We start from the raw sequence: 23,577 nt of genomic DNA on the forward strand, positions 1-23,577 counted from the left end.
TGGACACAGATAATCTGTTATCAGTGATCTATGCTCCGGTAATCTCTACGCTAATTTACTGCAGTCTGCATGGTGCTGCCCTTGAAGACTGTGCAAAATGTGGCAGCCGGAATAATAACAGGGATCAGAAGGCCTGATAACAAAACACCAATTCTGGTCTACTTGCACTGCCTGCCTATATGCTTCTGAGCCAAAAATCAAGTGCAGGTTTTAAGCTATATAGTCCTACTGCGCTTGGGACCACAGTACCTGATGGAATGCCTCTTCTAGTGAGTGGACACCACAATCAAGTTATGGGACCTGATGGATTTATGTATTTATTTATATTTATAATTTTATTTCTAGATAGCTTTTCTGCCAGAGACAGAATTTCTAGATAGCTTTCCCCCTCCTGCAAGATGGGTTGGAACAACAGGAGCAAGAAACAGCGACAGTGCCTATAGTTGTGGAAAGAATAATGTTCAGAGAGTTGAAGCTAATATAGAACACATGGTACATATATTCAGTTTTTTAGTTCTACCATTGGCTCTAGCAATTTTTTCAGTCTTTCAAAGATACAGTATATATTTGATCAGAGATTAGAGAATGTTGTTAACAAAAATACAATGTGCACATCTATGGCCATAAGAGTTCTACTACACTACCTTCAAGTTTTTGAAAAAGGAGTGTCTCTATGGAGCCTTATTTATAAGAAGAAATAGAGGTAATCAACAGCAGAAGCTATATTCTAATTTGTAAGCAGTAGCTACCTAGAGTTTTTGAAGTTTTCCCTTGAAAAGGTGCACCCACTACACATAATAAAAGGTGCCCTTAAAAATAAAACGCAGGCACTATCAGATGGTTGGTTAGGTTATATTTTACATTTATGCATGATTGTAATCCTCCAGAATTATAGACACTTTCTTAAAAGCCTGAACATTTAAATGTACTTAAGATAGCTTAAGTATTAATTCAAATGACATCACAAAATACTGCAGTACTTAGAAGTAATTACTTTCTCCTTATAAAAAAACCATTATAGATGTTATCTAAATAACATAGTGAACACCACCACCAGAAAACAAGTTAGCACTCTTAAGAAAATGGAGACCACTGAAGAAGCAAGAGAGATTCTACAAAGATGGGGCAAGTTACACAGGTTTTTCAGGAAAAAACAAATTTGAAAATTTTCCAAACCAACCTAATTTGCATAGTTTCAGTTGCATAGGAAAATTTTCAAACTATATCAGTAAATGCCTTAGAAGAGGTGTTGGCAACTTGTGGCCCTCCAAAATTCTTCACTGTTAGCTATGCTGGCTAGAACTGATAGAAGTTATAGGCCAAGACAACTGGACATCCCTGTTCTAGGGAAGATCTAATTTAGTATGTTTATTTTACTCGTATTTAGTAAAGAAAGCTAAAAAGGTGGCTCTGCTATTTTTCATCCCAATATATCCCAAATATTTGACCTGAATACCTGGGGAGAGGGGCTTAAAGCATACTTAATGCTATATAAAATTTTTGCTATATAGAATTTTGTACTGAAATAGTTGAAAAAAAATGAAAACAATAGTATTTTCCTCATTACATTGCTTAAAATTAAGAAGAAAAACAACCAATAATGATACTGAAAATTGCTATCAAACTAATACATATTAGCAACACAAAGAAATATGTATTATATGCTGACAACTCATCTATTTCAACAGCATTTAACTCTCTTCCAACAAGGTTGTTGGAGCAACATCCGTTTCACTGTCACTATTTATTAGCTAAATTTCACTCTGAAACATATGTATTTCAGTAACATAAATGCATAATCTTACATACTGTCTAGGAATAATCACCTAAGAAACAATTAAAATTTTGAAAATGCCAAACCTGCCTCACATTTTATTTGCAACTGGCATTCATTCAATGAACTTAGGAAATTGAAATGTTTCCATGGAAAAATGAAGCCATGGAAATTTTTCCACCCCGCATCATGGACTTGAAAAGCTCATTTCAGGAGAACAGAATATATTGACACTATTTTATTAAAGGTGAAAATAGGTAAGGAATTATTCATAGTATGCCCAATGTCAATAGTAATGTAAACAAATGAATATCAAATTATTTTAGGCAAACAGAACCATGTCTTCAATTCACAGCAACAACCAAAGAACTATTGCCAGCAAGTGAATTGCCTGCATTTATATTGTACACTATGATGTATTTCAGACATTTTTCTTTAGACACACTGCAATCACTCCACCACTAGCACTGACACCATACCTGGGGGTATTCTGCTATTGCAAGCCAATTGGCAGACCTTGGCACAAAAGCAGCTATCCAATGTGACAGGGCAGGGATTTTTAAAATGGGATTTATCCAGGGAAGAATGTCTATCCATAAAACAACACGTTAAATATTAATTATACTTTCTTAGATGAAGTGAGAAACATAAAACTTGTAGTGAGACTATTTTACAACTTGTTGTGGGACTATTTTACAACTAGTTGTGGGACTATTTTACAACTAGTTGTGGGACTATTTTACAACTAGTTCCTGATGAAGAACTAATCTCTGTTGGGATAGGGAAGGTACACCCAAAAAGAAGATCTATACAGTGAAGAAAGTTTTCTGTAAAAATATGGCATTCCTTTCAATTTCAAGAAGACTTTCTACCCATCATCACAACAGTCCTCCATGTAAAATGGAGATCAGGGCCACTGTCAAGAGGTCAGCACCATCAGGCAGTTGCCGAGGGCCCACTGTCAACTCAAAATGAGTTTGACATGACAGTCAGTTCTCTGGGAAAGAGAAAGAATGACTGCCTGGTGCTGGAGCTTACCAGTTTAATGTCTCCATGATGCCCCTGGGTCTTGACATGGCACCACTATGAAGCCACCCTGAATTTAACTTCTTAGCACCCAACCAAGAAAACCAGAACACAAAAACAGGTTTATACACAACAGCAATACATGAAATATAAAGCTTTTAATTGCTATTTTCAGGTGGAAATATGCTTGGCTGAATCCAAGATGCCTGTCAGTAGGATTTCCATTCAAAGAATCTTGTTTCCTCCTTTCCCTCAAGAGCACTATGCACCCCCTAAAAATCTGATCTGTGGAGGGGGGGATTGTTTTGAAAATCACCACCATACTTCTATTTGTAGAACCATCCACTGTTGCCCTGCCCCTTCTGTGAATGGAAATGAAACTTTCCTTAATAGGAATCCTTCTGTTCATAAATGGGCATCTTTGGATCCAAATGAAGGAATTATAACAGAGATGCTTTTTTCATTTTTGTCAGCTACACTATCATCTGGTTGACACTTATTTTAGGGCAGCACATTCCTTTAAAAATCTTCAAATGTATTATATCTCTGATACTACCTTTTTGTGCTGAGGAACTATATAAGCTGAATCATACCTTGTTTGCATTAAATACTGTGAACTGCCTCTTAATAGGATTGCTGTTAACTTTCATTTACAGTTTCTCAAATGCCCAAGGACTATCATCAGCTTGATATAAAACTTTGTGGAAATTTTTTAAAAAGCAGATGAGAAGACACATTCATTCAAATGTAAATTTTTCCTTACAAACAGGAATAATACTTTTTTTATTTATGCCCCACTTACCAAAGCAGTCAACAATTAAACAGGACAAAATACAGATAAAAGAACAGAACTAGAAGCAAAGATAAAAAGTAGTACAAACAACAACAAACTACAACTCTAATAAAACAGTCATTTCCCACTGCTATGTAAAACACCTTCCAGGAAAGGAAAGTCTTGATCAGCCTTCTAAATACACAAATCAAACATAAAGGATGTAACTCCATAAACAATAGAGTTTGAAGACTACCAAGAGTGGCATACAGGTGACAGTCCTCAGCTCTTTGAAGCATAGAATTAGGCTGTAGGAAAACAACTATTTTACCATTTGCTTTCCATTCAGCTTGGGGCCTCAACTGGGGTGGGTGCTGGATTCACACAATGCACAAATCTGATTCCTCCTCAACCTATAGGATTCACAATGAGCACCAAACCATATCTAGAGTTTTGTGCATATACAAAATTATGAAGCTTGACAAATTCAAGCTAACTGGAAAAAACATTGTCAAGTGTCTATCCTGTAGTGAGAAGGCCCTGATCCTAGCAGCATACAGTGAATTCAAATGGCAATCACTGACTAGACTTATCAATAATTTATTGTAAATCTACCTCCTTTCTTGAGTTGCTCATCTTGTATCAGAGATACCAAGGATGGTCCATGTTTTGCTTGCATGCTTTTCAATAGCAAAGCATGTTGTCCTTCATTTTCATCAATACCAATGAATCGTAATAACAATTATTTAAAAAAAAATACACCTTTTCCACACAACATGTTCTAAGTGGCAAAAACATTTAAAACAATAGATACAATGCAATATAAATTGATAAGGCAAATACAGTTCAATTACAGAGACCCTATACAGTTAAAGTAAACTACAGAGGATTTAAATAATATCTAGGAAGTCAACTAAAACACACACCAAAGGCAGACACTGCCCAACAGGGCCTGCTCCCTAATAAATGCTATTAAGATTGCAACCGGAACTACTTCCTATAAAACTGAAAAGAAAGGAGTTTCATATGGTGATAGAAAGTTTATATGGAATAAGTAGGTTTCCCTAATGAGGGAGTTTCATAGCATGGCCACAGAGAAGATCTCTCCTGTTCCAACCAAACATAGTGCAGTATTTAATGGAGAGCCTACTGTATCACACATCTAATTTGACACAAAATAACTGTTGGGGCTGGGAAGAATGAGCAGCAATCTAGCTTTGGCTTCATGCAGTGCAACTCAGTATGCCTACTACTTGGGCAACATATTGAATCTCTCAAGCAGGAATTCCCATGTAATTTCTGGACATTAAATGGTTTATTTTCACTGGTTTCAGGAATATACTATTATGGATCAGTCACCCTCAACTAAAGGTTACTACAGTGGCATATTTACTATCAATATTTCATAAGTCGCCGATATTATATTTAAGTCTTTGTTTCTGTTTAGCTCATGCTTAGATTCTCTTTTTACATACCTAACTGATACACATTTAATATACAAAGCATTTTACAAGAAGAATGAAGGGCACAAAGAATACAGTTTTTAAATTCCTCCCCCTGTAAGAAAAACATGCAAATTAATAGTGAAGCATCAAGGTTTGAATACAAGTAAATTCCCAGACAGCAGATCAAAGGTACATCCAAGCAAAGCTTTACTGTGGATGCATGGAGTTTTACAAAGGGTCCATCAAACATCACTTACAATTGCCATGTTTCCCCACCACTTCTTCAAGCATGTTTCTTACCAGGAAAAAAGCATGTTAAAGAAGAAAAGATGGAATAGCTACACAAAGCCTTTTGATGGACAGCACTAGAAACCCTCTAGTAGGGCACACTACAATGCGCCTGGCTCTCAGTGCACATAAAGGTGTGTATGTGTGTAATGAACTTAGAGGTTTACATGCATCTAATGAATGGAAGAGAGTGTGGTAGAAGTGATTGCTGCTACTGTACCTCTTGCTGTGTATTTGATCAAGACAGGCATTTTCAAACATCTAGATCAGGGATCCTCAAACTTTGTTAACAGGGGGCCAATTGAAAGGTGCTGGTGATGGGCACAGGCCGCCAAGAGGCGGGGCGCGGCAGGGGGGTGAGCACACTGCGAGGCACAGGCTTGCTCACAAGGAGATCCTTTTCTCCGAGCGAGTCCAAAACAATCTCGAGAGCAAGCCGCTGCTGGGCGCGTGCACTGCAAGACGGAGGCTTGCTCGCAAGGAGATCCTTTTCTCTGATCTCCACACGAGCAAGCCTCCCGCCTCGCCACTAGCACGAGTGCGGCGAGTCCAAAACCTCTATGGTGGGCCAGATAAATGGACATGGTTGGCTGGATCCAGCCCACTGGTCATAGTTTGAGGACCCATGATCTAGATTAAGAACCAAGAAGGGGAAAGGAAGAAGGTTTTTGGCATAAGGTGATGGACCCAGACTCCTCCCCTCCTCAGCACTTAATCTAGATGGCTCAAAGCAGTTCTCTATGCACTAGCTATTGTGAGGGTGGGGGGCTTGTTCTTCAGAGTGCCAGCTCTGAGGTCACAAGGCCTTAGAACAGGGGATCAAACTGATTCTACTGCCACTCCACCCCCAACAATGCTAGGAAGGCTTAAGCTCTTATTGTCTACAAATCAGAAAACAGTGAATCATTTAAAGAAGCAAATCAGTTAAGAAACTTGATTTAAACAACAGTTGCTCTTTAAATGGACTACTGGGCCGAGTAAGGACAAGACATTTCCTTCAATTTTAACCTATGCCCTTTTTATTCAAACAAACATACATGCATATGTCATATGGTAATATCTGATAATTATAAAACACATCCATTTAAGCACAACATAATTTTACTGCATTAAGAAAAAAGTAAAGCTGTATTATATGTTCCAAGTTGAATATACAGCATATTTACCTTCATGCACTGTTATTCCACAATTGTCGCACTGGATTATTTCATCAGCATCTTCACTGTTATCTCCAAGACAAACACAGCAAATCATAATATGGTCCATTTTCTGAGAGCTCCAGCTTTGAGATTTCTCAAGAATCAGTGAATCCTATCATTGAAAAATGAAAATGCACTTGTTATGTTGGTAGACATGTTATGATGACTTATGTTCAAAATTTATATTTTTATATCAAGTGCTTGGAGATCCTGAAATGTCAACTTGTACAGAAGCAGTATGAATAAATAAATATATAAATAAGGCATATTTGCTAACTTCCTTGGTCTGTTATCTATTATTATTCTTCTAACATGTGAACATAGTGAATATGGGAAGGATAGATTTATCACATCTATTTGGGCCCTAACACTCCAAGCCTTATTTCACCTCAAACCTGAGATGCATTCTACAAAGCATGCCCAAATTATTGCATAACAAAGAATCCCAAAAATTTTCAATCTCAGTTATCTGAAACACTAGCTGGCTGAACCGGGTGGAAACTCCCTCTCACAGTCACCTTAATTTAATATTTCCTCTGCTTTGTTACTACTTTTTCAATATTAATACAGTATCCTGAGTAGCTCTAGGCATGTCACTTACTTTGATTCCAAAATACTTTATAGACTTGATACATTCTTCTAATCCAAATTTTAGTGTACTTGTACAAATGTAGCCAAAATTACATAATACATGTACAACTGGGAGGTATCCTCAGAATTAGGGTAACCTCAACATTTGCTAGGGTATGAAATCTTTAAAAAAATGCCCTGAGGGTCAGGAACCCCACACAAACTAACAAAATCTCAATAGCATAAAATTTTGATAGGCTAAGAGAAAAAGTAACTAACAAGTGGGCGGACAAAAAGGAGCACAGATATAAAACACAGACAGAATCATCTCATTAATTGGCTATGTCATCTCCTGGTTCACAATGAGAAGCTATTTTAAAATGCTCTCGGAAACTAAACTTTCTCACAAAAATCAATGGAGAAATTCAAAATTATACTGCAGCTGGGACTGGGTGCAAGAGTCTCCCCACCACCAAAACACAAAATTAAACCCAAAATGGAGAAAAATACATGAGTGGCTTAGAGCTTGTGAACAAAGGTTCTCCATACTGCAAATTTTGTTTGCAGGTACCACTCAGATCAACACAACAAGGATATTTATGACAGCAATTATCAAGTAATTCAAACATGTGATGTTTACTTAACTACTTATTTCCATAATTATATCCTGCCTTTCTGCATTAAAAGCTTCCAAGGTGGAATTTAAATATTCACTGTCTATTACCATGTGAATGCTTGTTTTTCTAATGTGTCTCCTTATCCACCATTAGATTATAAGATTATAATCCACTCATTATAAGAATAACCCACTACCTACTTAGAGAATCAATAGTACTGGCAGAGATCTGGTTGTCCTTGCCTCTCCAACATGCTTTAGAGTGATGAAAAGGGGAAAAATCAGCTTTAGTGAAAGCTGCTGTTCATTGCTAGCTAAGGGATTAGGAGCTGTGAAATCAGGAACTGTCGTTGTCATTTTCTGGAAAGTCAGTGTAAGCAGAGAGCAAGAATTACCAATACTGAATCCATCCAAGGTTTTATTACTGAAAGCTTAAAGCCAATGGAAACACAGGTTCCTAAGGCATTTGGTAACTCTTTCTACAATTATGAAGGAGGTTAAAGTCAAAAGAAGTACTGGAGAGAATGGTATTCCTAAAGACAACAGCAAACCAAGGTAGGGTTCAATTGCCAAACTCTAAGAATGGACAAAAACTGTTCAAAGGAAAAAAAGTAATCAATTCTAGTAGACAAACACAAACATTCAGTCAATTACTATAACGACTACTTACTGACTAGAATTTAACAAATGTTCTGTTTTCAAGATAGCATGGAGTTGGAGGTCCAGTAATACTGACTCCTACCAACCTGCATCTAAATGAACTAAGGGTAATCAAAAGGCTGTGCAACTTCCCCTATCAGTCTAACAGAGGCTTTGGCATAGTCATTCTACAGGTATCTCAGCTGCTCATTGCCATTTCCCTGTGTTTGGGTGCACATGGAGTAAGAAGCTATAGAATAAACAACCCAGGAGCGAAGTTACAGAGCCCACACTCTCAGCAAAGAATAAGTCATTGCATTGTATGAAACTTTGCTGGAAGGGCAGTCCTTGGAAACAACGGTTTATTTTAGAAGCCAGAAAGCCACAGCTGCATACCCTGACACTAAATGGATGAATCACCAGTGGTTTGCCTTGGAGTATTCTACCAAGGTCACAGGCAGAAACCACTCTAAATGAATACTGTCACTCAGATTAAGTGAGCATTTGACCCACTACTCTCTGGCATACCCAATCCTAGGGCTCAAAACAACCCCCCCCCCAAACGTAAAACTCCAACGCCCAAGGAATTAATAGGCACTTCTCTTAGTTCTAAAATGAAAAGAAACCTAAGCCACTCACTCCACTATATTTTGTAAGAGATAGTCAGGCAAGCTGACTATATGTTTTGCTGGAGCAGGGTCAACATTATGCTTCTACATTTGTTCGATATTACTTACAGTGGCAACCGCTTAAGTTACATTTTTGTTATTTTAAAGTTAGGAAGATACAGCACCATACATTATAGTGTTGTTATGAAGACTCTTTAGAATCAGGAATTAACTGATATTTAGTCATGTAATTGTATAGTAAGGATTAATAAATTAAAATTTTGTTGGATTGACTAAAAAGATTCTTCCAATTAATTAATGCATTTACCAGGCTAGACATATTTTCTTCTCTGTGAAAAAGGAGAACTCTAACATGTGACTGGCTCTCACATTTGTGCCTTGTCTAAAAAAAGTCAAAAACTATGATTTTTTCTATAAACTTTTTTATAAGCAAGTGAAAGCAAATTAGACTGCACTCCTATACATACTTACCTGGCAGTAAGCCTCATTGAACTCAATGGGTCTTACTTCTGAGCTGGCATGCAAAGGATTGTGCTGCAAAACAATTAAAATTAATATGATTTTTTGTGTGACAGCCCTAAGGTTTTTAGTGTGTGCTCTCTCCTTCACACAAACATGCACACACCCACACTGGATTCTATACTACTTAGGGACAACGAAACAATGTCTCATCTAACTTAGCATACCTAAACCTTCACAACATTAGTGAAATATGACAGGAACTTTCAAAATGGCAAAGTAAGCATTATGAAAGTTGGTCATCAAGGATTATTTTATATGAAGTATGGAAGAGATTACAGGATCTGAAATCATTGGGCTAGTCACCTATACTGTGACCTGGTTTGCACATAATGTGAACTCATGGTCACAGTATAGGTGTTTGATTCTGCATTGTGGTGATGTACAAACCTAATCATGCAAAAATAATATGGTTCATTAAACATGAACAACCCAGGGGCTGGTTGTGCCAGACAACAGTGTGCTAGGCAAGAATAGTTTAAAAAAAAAAAGTCACTCTGCATAACACCACAAAGCAGTTGGGATAAAGCAAGTGAAGAAGGAAGGGAACAAACAACCCAGGGGCTGGGAAAACAAACCATGCCTTCCTCAATTGTCTACTAGACAAATTCTCAGTAGGGCAAGAAACCACAGGTTAAATAAACTGTAAGTTAAAGTTATTGTGAACTATGTCAATACCGGGATCAGATATTCATCAAAAACAACATACACTGTTAAACTTTTGTTATTCAGGATATTTAGATGTAAACAAGTAGAATAGATAGGTAAGCAACAATTCAATGGCAACATTAGCTAGACAAGACTGCCACAAACAAAATCAGGTAACTGCTACAAAATGAGAATTGGTATATATTGCATTTCAGACCCCCTTTCAGGGCTTTGTCATGAAATACCATTATTGTTAGATATTTGCCTATCTGGAAGGGGAGGTAAATAATGGGTTCCTTTATTAAAGGAAAGAAGACATTCAAAAGATAGAATATGCAGGTCTTCCATGTGGGAAAGGACAGATATATTCAACATGGATTTCAAGACAGCATATACTGACTTCCCACGTGTCTTCTATTCAGACACTGCCCACAACCAAACCTGCTTAGCTTTAGCAGGATGGCTGGAGATTTCACAAGCAGAGAATGTATGGCTAGTAAAGCTCCAAGAATCTTCTTGGTTCAAACAATATCGAAATGATTAAATTAGTGAGGTTAAGCTTACACTCAAAGTATCTGTTTTAACTTAAGTAAATGATCCTTCAAATGTTAATAATTTAAGAGCTTTGGACTAGTATTTATGGAATAATATCAAATAGTAGTGTGTGAAAAAGCAATACTGACTGGCTGAGAAGAAAAATGATCCATGATAGATGATGGATTGAAAATTCTGAGAACTATATTGCAATAGTGGCTGTAACCTGCACACATCTCCACTAAAGACATCACTTTCAAGATGCAGCATGAATTGTCATTAGCAGACTAGTACTTCAACCTGCACATAGCACTTAGCAGTGTGATTCCATACAATTAAACTCTCTGGCAATCACTTTTCTTATTCCTTAAAATAGAACATTGATACAATTTACAATCCAAATAATGTATTTGTGCACATGAGATACTCCTGTTCAGCTAGATATGCCTTTGAAGGTTTCTTTCAAACTATTATCAGTAACACAGAGTTTTCAAAACCATTTTATTGGTGAGCAATATTTGAAGTAAAAACTTCAAAGTCAGTTTTAGTTGGACATGTTTTCTCATCTGCTTTCATGTATGTATATAACTTCTTCAGATTGCAGCCATAATATTTTCTCATCAACTTGGGGACAAACCATGTAACATTCAGCCTATTAATACCTGTAAAATGTATTGCAAGAAATAACTGGGAGGTTGGCCTAAAGGCAAAGAAAAGTGATAAAAATTGTGCTGATGAAAGATCAAAGGCTTAAATGTAATAGCGAAAGGTTTTTTACATCATGCGTGTTCAGATTATAATGCTCAATAACCATGCACTACGCATGCCAAGATATTCTGCAAAGAATGTGTGTTACTGCATTCCTCAAAAGACATTTGAAATTAGGTCCTATTAATTCCAAGTAAAAAGGATCATACATTTCTACCTTCACCACTTGTACATGAATATAAATACTACTTTTGTAAATCCATGTAACAAATCTCAGTATTCATAAAATATATATGTACCACAGGCTTCCTGGTCATGAATACTTACACAGACAAGTCTGCAGGAAATACTGCTGTTTCTGAAATACCATCACATCATCACTGTATACTGAAAATTGGATGCTGCACTTAAAGGACTGTTAAGGCAGCAAGTCTAAATATATTTATTGGAGAATAATCCCTAATGAACAAGAGAGAACTTAGTAAAGATGCATAGGACTGCATTGTTAGTAAAAGCAATCCTATAAACTTACACTATAGGTATTAATCATGCTATGGCAAAACCAAGAGTCTACCATAGCAAATAATGGCCACATATGTTCCATACTAGTCACATTGTACATTTTGAACTAAAACTTGTATTAGATTTGGGTGAGCAACATATAAACTCAATGTGATCCTGAACTACCAAATTTAGTAGTGGCAAAAAATACTACTGCACAGCACATTAAGTACTGCAGAGTTTAAAAAGTTAAATCTGACCCTTTTAGTTTGCCACAGCTGCAAAACAAGTTAATGTTTTAAATACAACCCTTCTAGCACTACCACGTATTTTCCTTAGAATTTTGACAACAAGCAATAGACTTGGCGTAGTTCAGGCCACCCTACAGAGTATGGCCCATGGAAGGGTGAAGCCCAAGGGGGCAAAACTGATCCCAGATCTTCCAGAGTCCCCCCCTCCATGTGTTGGATAAAAAAATTAAAATCAATATTTGAAATTTTGTAAAATACAAACATTAAAAATGGGATTAATTCAAACATTTAAGTTTAAATACTGGTTACTTTTAAAAGGTTCTAAGTGAACTAAAACATAAAGATTGTTTGTTCCTTGTACAGAGCAACCCAACTACTACTAATGCTGGTTGAATCCTAAAATTCAAAAAATCTGGCATATCCTACAAAGGAACTCTGGGCTGGAGATAGTATACAAACTTGCTTGCTGTGAAATACAAAAGATGGGTTGCTACTGCATGTAAGGATTGTGCAGCTAAAGTCTCAAAATTAAGTTTCTATTTAATTTTGCTAGCATCCATTACAACTTTGAAGGGTACACACTATAAACACATTATTGTGTTTTAACATGGGAAAAGAATCCACATGTCGTAACTGAGCTTGATCCCCTTTAACTAATTCTGAAATACTGAGAATATGCTGCTCCTAGAACCAGAGACTTACAGTTCAATCCTGTACAAGTCTACTTAGAAATAAATCCCAAGTGGATATGGGACTTCATCCTTAGCTCACAAAACCATGTAACCTTACCATTCATTAGAATTTTTATGCATTTACTGCAGTATTTCCTAATTATAATCCTAATTTGTGCACAATATAGTGCAGATTCTCACCAAAAGTTAATTTATTTTACATGTTTGAGATATGATCTAAAACCCAAATCCAAAATTAACTGAAGCCTGTGGAAGATTGCCACTGGTCTTCAATGGATGGTGGATTCAGACATGAAGCTGATGCAAATTTATCTTAATGAGCATTAAGCCCAATTCTGTAGCTTATTAATGCAATTATCATTCAGCAACTCTGCCTTGCCCTGGAGAATAATTTCAAAACAATTATATGCCAGAATATTTTTTCATTTTTCATCAGAGGTACTATAGAAAGTTGTCTATTCTACCTCATTGCTCTTGCTTTGTGAAAGGGCCAGGCTATCATTTGTCAGCTCCTCATCATCAGCACTATTTCTGCTAAGAGCTTTGGCTTTTTTCTTCTTGGATCCAACATCACTAGCAACACTGCTGTTATCATCATCATCATCATTGCCTTCCTCTTCATTGTCATCCTCATCACTTCCACTCCCATCATCTTCATCTTCTTCATTATCTCCATCACTTCCTTCTCTCCGTAACGTGTTTTTCCCCTTCTTCTTCCCAGCAGTTGGACGCCAGTCATTGTCATCTTCACTGTCATAATCATCTATATCATTTAGCTCCTCCATGGATACAAAATCTAGGAGAGGGCGGTTTCTCCGCAAATTCCACTTTTTGGGTTCATTTGTCTGCTCATCAATGTCAGCATCTGCTTCAGAAGGTTTTTCTCTTTCTTTTTCCTTCTCTTTTTTCTTTCTTGACTTCTCTTCTCCTTCCTCTTCCTCCTCCTCCTCCTCCTCCTCCTCCTCCTCTGTTTTCTCAGTTTTAATCACCTCTTTCTCTGTTCCTGGCAATTCTTCACCACCTGAGCTTTTAGGTTGTTCTTCTGTTTTTTCCTCTTCTTCTGCAGGCTCTTCCTCCAAGATATTTTCTTCTGATTCACTACAGGACCCTTCTCCGCTATCCTTTGATCCATCTTCACTGCCATGTCCACTGCCTTCAGAATCTGTTGAGCATATGAAAATTTAAAAAAGGAGATCCAAAGTAAAATGAACCAAAAAGAAAAAAAGAAACTTAAAAGGCTTGAGGCAACCAGCTTAGACAAATTAAATATTCTTCCCTTAAAGCTCACCTACCCTATTTTTTCCATTTGGCCTTTTTTTATTATTTGTCATAACTGTTTTATTATTTTAAACCTACTGATGAAGAATGTTTGTGTTTGACAGAACATCAATAAACTCTTACTGCCCAACATAACAGATATAGGAAAGAACATTTTCAGATACATAGTTCAGTACCCAATGAAGAGCAACACTACACTAAACTGAGTAGCTAGTTTAAAGAAACTACTAACCTATTTCCTACACAGCTGAACCCACAAAGCCATCAGTTCAGAACCACACAAAGTGATTCTGGCAGTTAACATTTGGGTAGTTTTGAACAAACGTTTGCATGAAGGGATTTGATTTTTTTTCCCAACCCTGGCACTGTGGCAATGAAAGTACTTTTGGAGAATCTATAATGGGAAGACCTTTTCATGAGCATCAACATTAAAATCCGTCAATTGAATAATGCTGATTCTTGACAGTAATACAATAACTGAGTGGCCTTTTAAGTTTAAAACAAATTGACAGTACTTTATAAATGTGAAAAAACCGTAAGGGCAACCTATTCCCTTCCTGTAGCTTTAATGCTGCCATTTTAACAAATGAATAAAAAATAACTATACAATTTCATGAATATTCTTAGAAATATGTTATTTTCCTAAACATTAAAACATGAATTTATATTATTTTCCTTAAAACACCAGAGAGAATAATCTTATGGTCCCCTAGACATTGCCTGAGAAGCCACAGAACAATTTGGAGTCCCAATTCTGAGGCTGAAGGCAATACTCCAACTTTGGAGCTGGGAGTTGGAGCTCCAGCCCATCTCTCTTGAAATCAGGTAAGAAAAGTGACTTCAGAAATTTAGTCCTTTTGCCACAGAGGCTAAAAGGGGTGTTCTGGGGGCAGCAAATAGGTAGACAAGAGCAGACAGTATACAAGGTATCCAGTCTCATTTCTCCCCATTTCAAAATGCTGCAAAAATTTTTAACTGTCTTGCAACAATGCGGAACATGAGGACCAAAGAAGCAATTGCCTCTACTGCTCCTCCTGTTCTGCACTGGATAAGCTTCATCATCCAGATTTGGAGGCTTATGTTAATATGCATATGGCTGCACCCTACGTTTACTGGTATAAACATTATTCTGCAGTATTCTGCAGCATTTCCCATGCTGGTGCCCTCCATATGCTCTGGTTTCAACTCCCATACACTGTAGCCAGCAATGACCAGCATTCACTATTCAGTTTTACTCTGCATATCACCTTGTTCACAAATGAAGATGCACTGCACCTCAATAAAATGCAGCACTATTACAAAATGTGTCTACACATCTGAAAAGCCATTTGGTATTTCCTAACCAAGCAAAATGATGAAAATATCAAAGTGATCCTAGAGCACTTACTAGTTTGAATCAATAGAAGAAATACGGTATGACTATATTTCTGGTATTTCATCTGTGTCAGGAGTGTAACCTCCACAGATATAATAACTAGGTATCCTAGAAATGAGTTTTGTTGAAAATTTTGTTATTGCAGTCTAGAAGGCCAGGGACAGACACTATGTTTTCCATCTGAATGTATCTCAAGCTACTACTGAGACACTTTGTACAGACAAAACTTTTCATATCAACTGGCTCTTACGCAAGAGAAAAACAAACTGAAAAAGCCCAACCAGTCCATCAGAAACTCTTTAATGTCCATGAACGCTCCGCAGAACACCAGACTTTAGAGAAGTCAGATAGCCTAGATAATACTCAGTTGGAAGACAATGAACCATCGCACTCTTCATAATTCTGTTCCTCACAGTAATGATAGTATGGTCACCAGTTTTCTGATTGCTTTTATCTCTTCATGTACTACTAATTAAGAAGCAACTTCTGTATTGCTGGTTTATTTCAATCTTTGTACGCCAATGTGCTTTGGAATACAAACTAATAAGTAAGCAACTATTTTTGTGGAATGTGCAACTTTTATACTATTGGTAGCATTATTTTAGTGGCAGGAAAGGCCAACAATATTTAGCCATTCCCCATTTACAAACTATATGTACTATACAATTCCCTTTTTCCTATGTGCATATTAGCATAAACAGGTTTCTTGCCACTGACTCTCTCCTGTCACACCAATGGATTCTCCAGCCTGCAGGAGAGCATGTACACCTGAACAGGAGTGCCTGGATTAGCCTCACAGTCTGTAGAGTAGGCTGAAAAAATCCTCATAAAATTCAGTTAGTAGCTACTTCCAAATACTTAAACAGCTTGTTTATGGCATGGTTTAACTTGCTGTAATTCATTTTAACTTCTGAAGTATGTTCTAGGACAGAACTGAGTTTCAAAGTAAGCTGGAAAGAAAGAAAACAGAGAGGCTTTTGACTTGCCTCTCATAAGAAGTGATCTTCTTAACAACAGTAGGAATGTTAGCTCTGATATTCAACAGGTGGTAATGTACAAATTTTCATATGAGAATGGTCATATGCAAATGACTTGAGAAAAGTAAGGAAATGGTAAGTCTGAAAGAGCCAGGGAATATAATTCAGAAACAATTTCTAAAATAATCCCAGGCAATGCCAGATTCTATAAAATAGTCCCAAATACTGTTTTTATGTGATCTGTCTCATTTCGAGACTCAAATAAAATACAAAACAAGATTTCATGACATGAGCTACAAACAGAACTGCTGGAATAATGCAAGCTTTAGAATTTTCACTCAACATTTTAAAGAATTAAAATTCTGGATGAACTTCAATATGCAGCAATATCTGCAAACTTTTACATCCATTATCACTGTGTATTAAGACTCCAATCCAAGTTTATTTTCAAACTACAGATGAGACAAAATAATGGTACATTTCATTCACTTTTGTTTGAGAAACTGTAAATAAAACCGATAGAAAGAGGGAAGATATTCAAGTTAAAGACCAGTATTTAACTAATACAGTACAAAAATCTAGCAAAGTTTTTGAAAGAGAAAAAGAGAGCCAGACAGATAATTTCTATTAACTTATTACACTTGGAATCTGCAATGTTTTGATAAATGTTGCATTATTATTTTTCCTCATAAAACTGCTACAATGTAATGAGATCAACAGCAATTTGTGGAAGGCTGCCCAATAAACATTTCATGGGTATGCTGCAGTCTGAGTTCACTATACTGAAAACCTTAAATAAATGTAATGCTTTGACAAACTACCTAAACATTGCACTAGCATCATGATCAAACTAGACTCTGCTTCATGACACACTGATTCAAACCAACAGCTTGTCACACAGAAGCAGCTGACAGCTGCATGTACCTACTGCAAGTATTATTTATTATTACTACACTTACATCAATTTCTATTCCATCATGGGAAACAAGGGATTCCCACAAAAATTAAAGGATTTCCATATGGGATTCCCAAGTGGTCTCCAAGCATTGACCCAAACCAAACTACTTAGCTTTTGCAAGGAAGCGGCCTCATGTGCCCTCAGGAAATGCCCTGGAACCCAGCTATCTAAGCTGGCACAAATGTCACTGTTCTGTAACCACCCAAAATAAAATCCATGGGACCTCTTTGCAGACAATACTACAACTGCTTCCAGAACATGTTCTAGTAACACTTAAGTGTTTTGGAAATTAAAATAGATTTTTTTAAAAAAATCTTTCTTAGGCACCCTGGTAAATCTAGGGGAATTTCTGGACAATCTGGAAAGACAACATTCTGGACAATCAAGGGAACATTTCTCCTGTTCCTCTATATTTTTCCATATTCAGATGCTTGTAGATCGTTTTGTAGCCACCCCATTCCCCAGTACACACACCACCACTTTAAGCCAAAGATCTTCTTTTCCCAGGTAATTTTAACATTCTAAGGAAGGAGTTGTGAGCCTATTTGGGTTCTCTTCCTTTCCAGGAAAATTTCTGCAGTGTGCATAGAAGAGCAGGGAAGGTCTCTTACAGAAATCAAGCAGGGCCAGTTCACATTGTTTTCCATACACATAAATACCTACACTTGTTCACAGAAACCCACCTACAGACTCACAACACATCCATCTTCATATGAAGTCCCCCACCCTCTGAAATATTTTCCTTAAGCTGAGAGTCGCAGCTGGGTTGTGAGAGTTAACATTCCCTCTACAGCTGCATCCCTGCCAAATGAACCTCCTCCACCCCTAATCACACAGTGTGATTAGGGTGGGAAAAGCTCTCTGCTGACTGTAGAAGGCTTCCTCCAAATTTAATTGCAGCAATGGGGCAATTGTGTGTCACAGTTGGGGAGAAAAGGCTTAACTCTCCCCTCCTAACATGCTTTGAAGCTCTCGAAATTCACCTGCTTGTTTTGTCCAAGATATAATTAGGCTTGGAAAAAGTCTCCCACAGACTTCAAATGTGCATCTCTTCCCAAGCATAAGTGCAGTGGTGGACAAAATTGTGAAGAAATTTCTGTATACAGGGAGATAAAGGTAAACTCTTCCCTCTGGAGCTGCAACACTCACTCTCAGTCACCCCCACCCCTTCACCAAAGCCCTCTTCAACTGGCATGGGAAAAAGCCTTCTGTGTAAAACCAATGGTCCACTATTTTTCAAGTCAATCTGCAGGAGGAAAGGTATGAAAGAGAGGTTGTGGGTTGGATGGATAGGGTCTGGGGGCACATGTAACCCATCAGCAAGAGGCTGCAGAGCAGCCTTCCCAGGTCTAGTACACTCCAGATGTTTTAGACTTCAACTTTTATTAGCCCTCTCAAGCTATTGTGGTCAATGGTCAGGAGCGCTTCAAAACAATTTTTGGGCAACAAGTTGAGAAAGGCTGCAGTAAAGAAAGACCTAGCATCCATAATGAAATTTCCAAGTTTGGAAATCCTTTAGCCCACTGTGGATGTGGACACAAAAGTCAAAAGGCCAATCATTAGAAGTGGCACAAAGTTTCAACAGAAACACAACTTGAGTTTGTTGGAACATCAAATCCACCAAGCTTCCACTGTTTCTCATTCTCATTTTTTGAAGAATATCCATGTAGAATTAACCTATTTCATTATGAGAAAGATTTAGAGATCATTGATTTCAAATAATAATTTAAATCTTATTTATTCACTTGAGTTGCTGAAATAATCAGCTACTCTCCTAATAAAGTTTCATGGTTGTTTGAATATGCTGACTGAATTATTTTGAACAAAATAATGAATTCTGAAGAACCTGTGAATTAGGGGTGGCTATTCATTTCTACTAAGAAGGAGCTCAAATTTGAGGGCCTGGAAATGGATGGAAAAAATGGAGATGGAATGGATGGAAAAAATTTCGTATGCACCACATTTGTTTTTAACCAAATTTGAACAGCTTTAGATTATAAAATGTTTCTTTCAGAATGATGAAGAAAAGATTTAAGACAATGGGTCTGCATATTGCAAACCAGTGTTGACTGTTATATAATGACTAATACAAAATTTCTGAAAATAATACAGGCATGGGGGAAATGTTCTTTGCAACATGTCCAAGCTTTGTTATTTCCTTATTCAAAGATCTGGTATTTCTTTTATCAGCATACATTTAGGGATGCTCCAAGTCAGTTTCAGTTTCCCAACTAGTAAGTAAAAGCACCACAGTACAGAAACTAACAGGGCAACGTTTCATAATATGGAAGTTATTTTTCCCATGATGCGTTTTGTTCTACGAGTTCCAGCCTCTGTTTCTAGGCTTCTTCTGGTTAGATGCTGTAAAGTAAAGGTAAAGGTTTCCCCTGACATTAAGTCCAGTCATGCCTGACTCTAGGGGGCAGTGCTCATCTCCGTTTCCTAGCCGAGGGAGCCAGCATTTGTCCGCAGACAGTCTCCGTGGTCATGTGGCCGGCATGACTAAACACCAAAGTGCACAGAACGCTGTTACCTGCCCACCGAAGTGGTACCTTTTTATCTACTTGCATTTGTGTGCTTTTGAACTGCAAGGTTGGCAGGAGCTGGGACGGAGCAACAGGAACTCACTCCATTGTGCAGATTCGAACTGGCGACCTTTCGATCAACCAGCCCAGCAGCACAGCGGTTTAAACCACTGTGCCACCTGCAGTCCCTTTTAGATGCTGTAGCAGTCCATTAATACAGGTCTAATCTAAAACCCACATGTGAAAGAAAGCACACTATCCTGCCACTGTCATCAGATGTGTGAGAAGAGCATGTTATCCCACCTATGTTTGTTTCTTTTTTAATTAACTTTGAGGCATGGGCCTATAAGACTCACTGTCACACTTTTTAATGGAATTCTCAGTTAACCTCCCCACTAAAGAATGCCTCATCTATTATCCCTTTAACTGCAACCATTAGAACAACCCTCTGTACCTAAAATAAACTCAGAAGCCTGGCTCCTATGGTATAGGAAATTTCCCTCACCTTCCTTACCAACAGGAACTGATGTGGTACACAAGTGTTTCTCTGCTTTCAGTTCTTTTGGCTATTTCTGTCTTCTAGGTTTATTCAGATGTTTCAGATCACATGTTGAAATTGCCTCAGGTCAGACATAAAATATGAACCTAATATGTATTATGTGTAACTTGCTTTGCTCATATTATCATGTATGTTATACTGAATGTTCTAAGTTATCTTTTTAAAAGGTTCAATTTGAATAATGAATAAATATATTTACAAGCAAATCAAATTATACATAATGTAATTTATATTCCTAAAAGTCAGCACTTGAGGGCACCAAGTTGGGGAAGGATGTCCTAAAGCAACACAGTGGCATGAAGTCTTTAAAGAAAACTAAAAAACTAAGTATTGCGTGTTTTCTCCAAATTGATTTTTCCTCAGGGAAAAGATGTGTTTCTGCCCCACCCAATGACTTCAACATATCTAGACATGTTACATTGCTAAGCAGGAATTACACACACAGTTTACAAAAAAAAAAATCAAATTGAACTCTGCTTAACTTGGAAAAATTTCTATATACTTCGTTTATTGTATATGAACATCTAATCGCTCTAAAGATTGCAATGGTACATGGCTTCATTCTATATTGAAACCAATATAAAATCACATTGTTAGAAAGAACATCTAGTTTAACAGTGACCAATTTAATTCAGCATGATGAAAGCCTCATATTTGCTGTAGCATAGTCCAGTAAAATATTGGCTACCAGCAATACACATTGCAAAAGATTTTACTTTTAATAGGACTCATATGAGACTGCTGAACTACACAAATTGATCGTCAGGGACTGCTTTCACACTGAAAATTTTCATAGATGGTGAAACTTGGGGAACACAATAACCATGCCAGAACTGGCCTTGTTAATGCTTCCTGCCATTTCCAAAGTACCACCATTGTACAGCATGTTACTGTCCAACCTGCTACTGGAAATAACTGGTAACACATCAGCTAAGGATACAGAACTGAAATAAACAGCACCAAAAACAATATATGCCCTGGGTCTTTGATTATATGTTTTGTGCAGTACACAATTCATAGATTTAAAAAGCTGATTCTGACATAGCTAATGCAAATCCAAAACTGCTATTATAATGCATAGTTTAAGGGCAATTTTTAATAGTGTATTAATCTAAGCAGCCAACAGCAATACAGAAGGATTTTGTCCAGATGGTCCAAAAAGGACCATCTTCTTTATACAAGCTTAACTGGATTTTATGACTGTTGAAGTGAAAATCTGTGGATCCTATCCAGCTCTCTGCTGAGATCAAAATGACTCAAACATAGCTATAGACCTACCCCAATGCTGTGGGACATGGATGTCTTTGCCCTCACCAGCCATTTTTCTTGCACTACTATCTGAACTCTTTGGAGGTTTAGCAAAGTGTCAGGACCTAGAAATGTAGCATGGAATTAAAGGCTTTAGATTAGAGAGGGGGACTTAATTTGAAATTATGGAATTTTTACCAGCATGCTAGAAGAGAGAAGGGCAATCTGACTGGCAGAATTGTGCAGACTCTGATAAGGAACAGCTAGAGGGACTTGAGAGATGGATTTGCAAATAAGAAGGCAGACAAGATAGGATGGGCATGGCTATAGTTAGAGGGACCTCTAGTCTAATTTCCCTCTACGGAGTTCTGCACCTCAAAACTAATTCTTGAAGTCTATCTACCAAGTTAGAGGTGATTATGGAGCAAACTATTTAGTTATCTGTCTGGTTCGAATGACACACTGAATCTTGCAGGAAGATGGAGGGTACTGACTATCTGAAAGAACATGGCAAGCACTGACTAGCTTTGCCTAGATCACCAGTTTCCTATAATTCTCCAGCCCTCAAGATCTTGCTGCCCCATCCCACAGTGCTAGTCATTTCCTCACCAGTCCCTCAGTAGATATTAAGTACTTTCTATGGAAAAATCTTTCTGTAGTTTACCTAAACACCAGGGCTTTTGTCAATAGATAGCTATCAAAATGTTAATGTACTTTAAAAACAATAAGACAGAATTTAAATAATGTAGGGGTTGGGGGGGGCTTAAATTATTTTGAAACATGAGAAGGGGAAAGCATTTACCTGAAGCATCTCCAACCTTAAAGTCACTGTCATCTGAACTGTCATAATCTAAAGCTTCCAGCAGGGAAGCTGCCAAAGGCTTCACCTGCCTCCTCTTCGAACTACGATCCACTGCGGGGGGAAAAACAGAAAAAGAGAAAGAGAGGCATGTTTCGTTTTGCAATTAAGACAGGTCGTTGCGATACGGTTGGCAGGAGAAAGGCTAAGAATTAACATTGTAAAAAAAGAGAAAAACTTCAGAATCGTGAAACGAGTTTAATTGTGATATGTGAAGGCTGGATCCTGGGGATGGAAGGGCTGCGACTTCTTTGGGAGGGTTCAGCTCTTAGAGGGAGGGGAGAATGGAAAGGAGGGGACAGCGCAACAATAAAGACCACCGCCCCCGAGATGTCCCCCCGCGCCCCAGCAAACAATGGGAGCATAGGAAGAACGAAGGGCAACCCAGTTCATGCACGGAGCCTGGTGAGGCGCAAGAGGTGCTCGGTTTTACGGTCCCTGAGAGATCCCCGCCGCCCGTTCGGGCAGGACCAGGCTGCGCTGCTCCCGAAGGAGAGGCAGCCGCTGCCTCGACAAAGGGGAAGGGAGCCAGTTCCTCGGGCGCTGCTGGACTTACTCACTGGAGCCGAGCAGCCGCTGCCGGGCATAGAGAAGGCCGCCTGTGCCCGACAGGGAGCTTCGCTCCCCTTTACATCGCCACCGCGCTTGGGCTGCAAAGGAGGCTGCTGCGTCCCCTAGGCCAGCTCCGTAACCCAGACAATAGGAGAAGCCGCACCCCGGATGCAGTTCCTTCCTCGCCAAACCGAGAACAGGAACCGACTCTTTGAGGCGCCTCGGCAGCTTCCGCTGACTGGACCCACTCTGCGCATGCGCAACAGTTCCACGCAGGCGCATTGGGCGAAAGTGAGGGCATTCACCGCCCCCTGACCGGAGTGCCACTAGCGTCGGAGCGCGCTTTCCTCTTCAGCACCACCGGAGTCGAGCGGGGAGGGAGGTGGCTGGCAGTCGGGCGGCTCTCGGTGTATCGCCTTGCACTTTTTCAGTCTT

At 38.3% G+C, this 23,577-nt stretch overlaps 1 protein-coding gene across 12 annotated transcripts in view; it reads right to left on the reverse strand.

Annotated features, from left to right (window-relative positions):
• PHF14 (PHD finger protein 14) overlaps positions 1 to 23,356 on the reverse strand; it is a 142,272-nt gene extending 118,916 nt beyond the window's left edge. For 9 of the 12 annotated variants that reach the window (XR_006414542.1, XM_044428406.1, XM_044428410.1 and 6 more), the window contains exons 1-5: positions 23,147 to 23,342; positions 22,534 to 22,644; positions 13,276 to 13,973; positions 9,430 to 9,492; positions 6,472 to 6,616 (exon numbers count right to left, since the gene is read on the reverse strand). Coding sequence is in view for 11 of the 12 variants with exons in the window: in XM_044428406.1 (XP_044284341.1) it covers positions 6,472 to 6,616; positions 9,430 to 9,492; positions 13,276 to 13,973; positions 22,534 to 22,644; positions 23,147 to 23,177 (1,048 nt within the window). In the remaining variant the exon portion in view is untranslated. Of the gene's footprint in view, positions 1 to 6,471; positions 6,617 to 9,429; positions 9,493 to 13,275; positions 13,974 to 22,533; positions 22,645 to 23,146 lie in introns of all 12 variants that reach the window. The other 3 variants (XM_044428404.1, XM_044428413.1, XM_044428407.1) reach the window with 3 other exon arrangements.
• Positions 23,357 to 23,577: the final 221 nt, after the last annotated feature.

Source organism: Varanus komodoensis, unplaced genomic scaffold, assembly GCF_004798865.1.
Source record: "Varanus komodoensis strain SLA01 unplaced genomic scaffold, ASM479886v1 scaffold2, whole genome shotgun sequence".
NCBI classification, from domain to species: domain Eukaryota; kingdom Metazoa; phylum Chordata; class Lepidosauria; order Squamata; family Varanidae; genus Varanus; species Varanus komodoensis.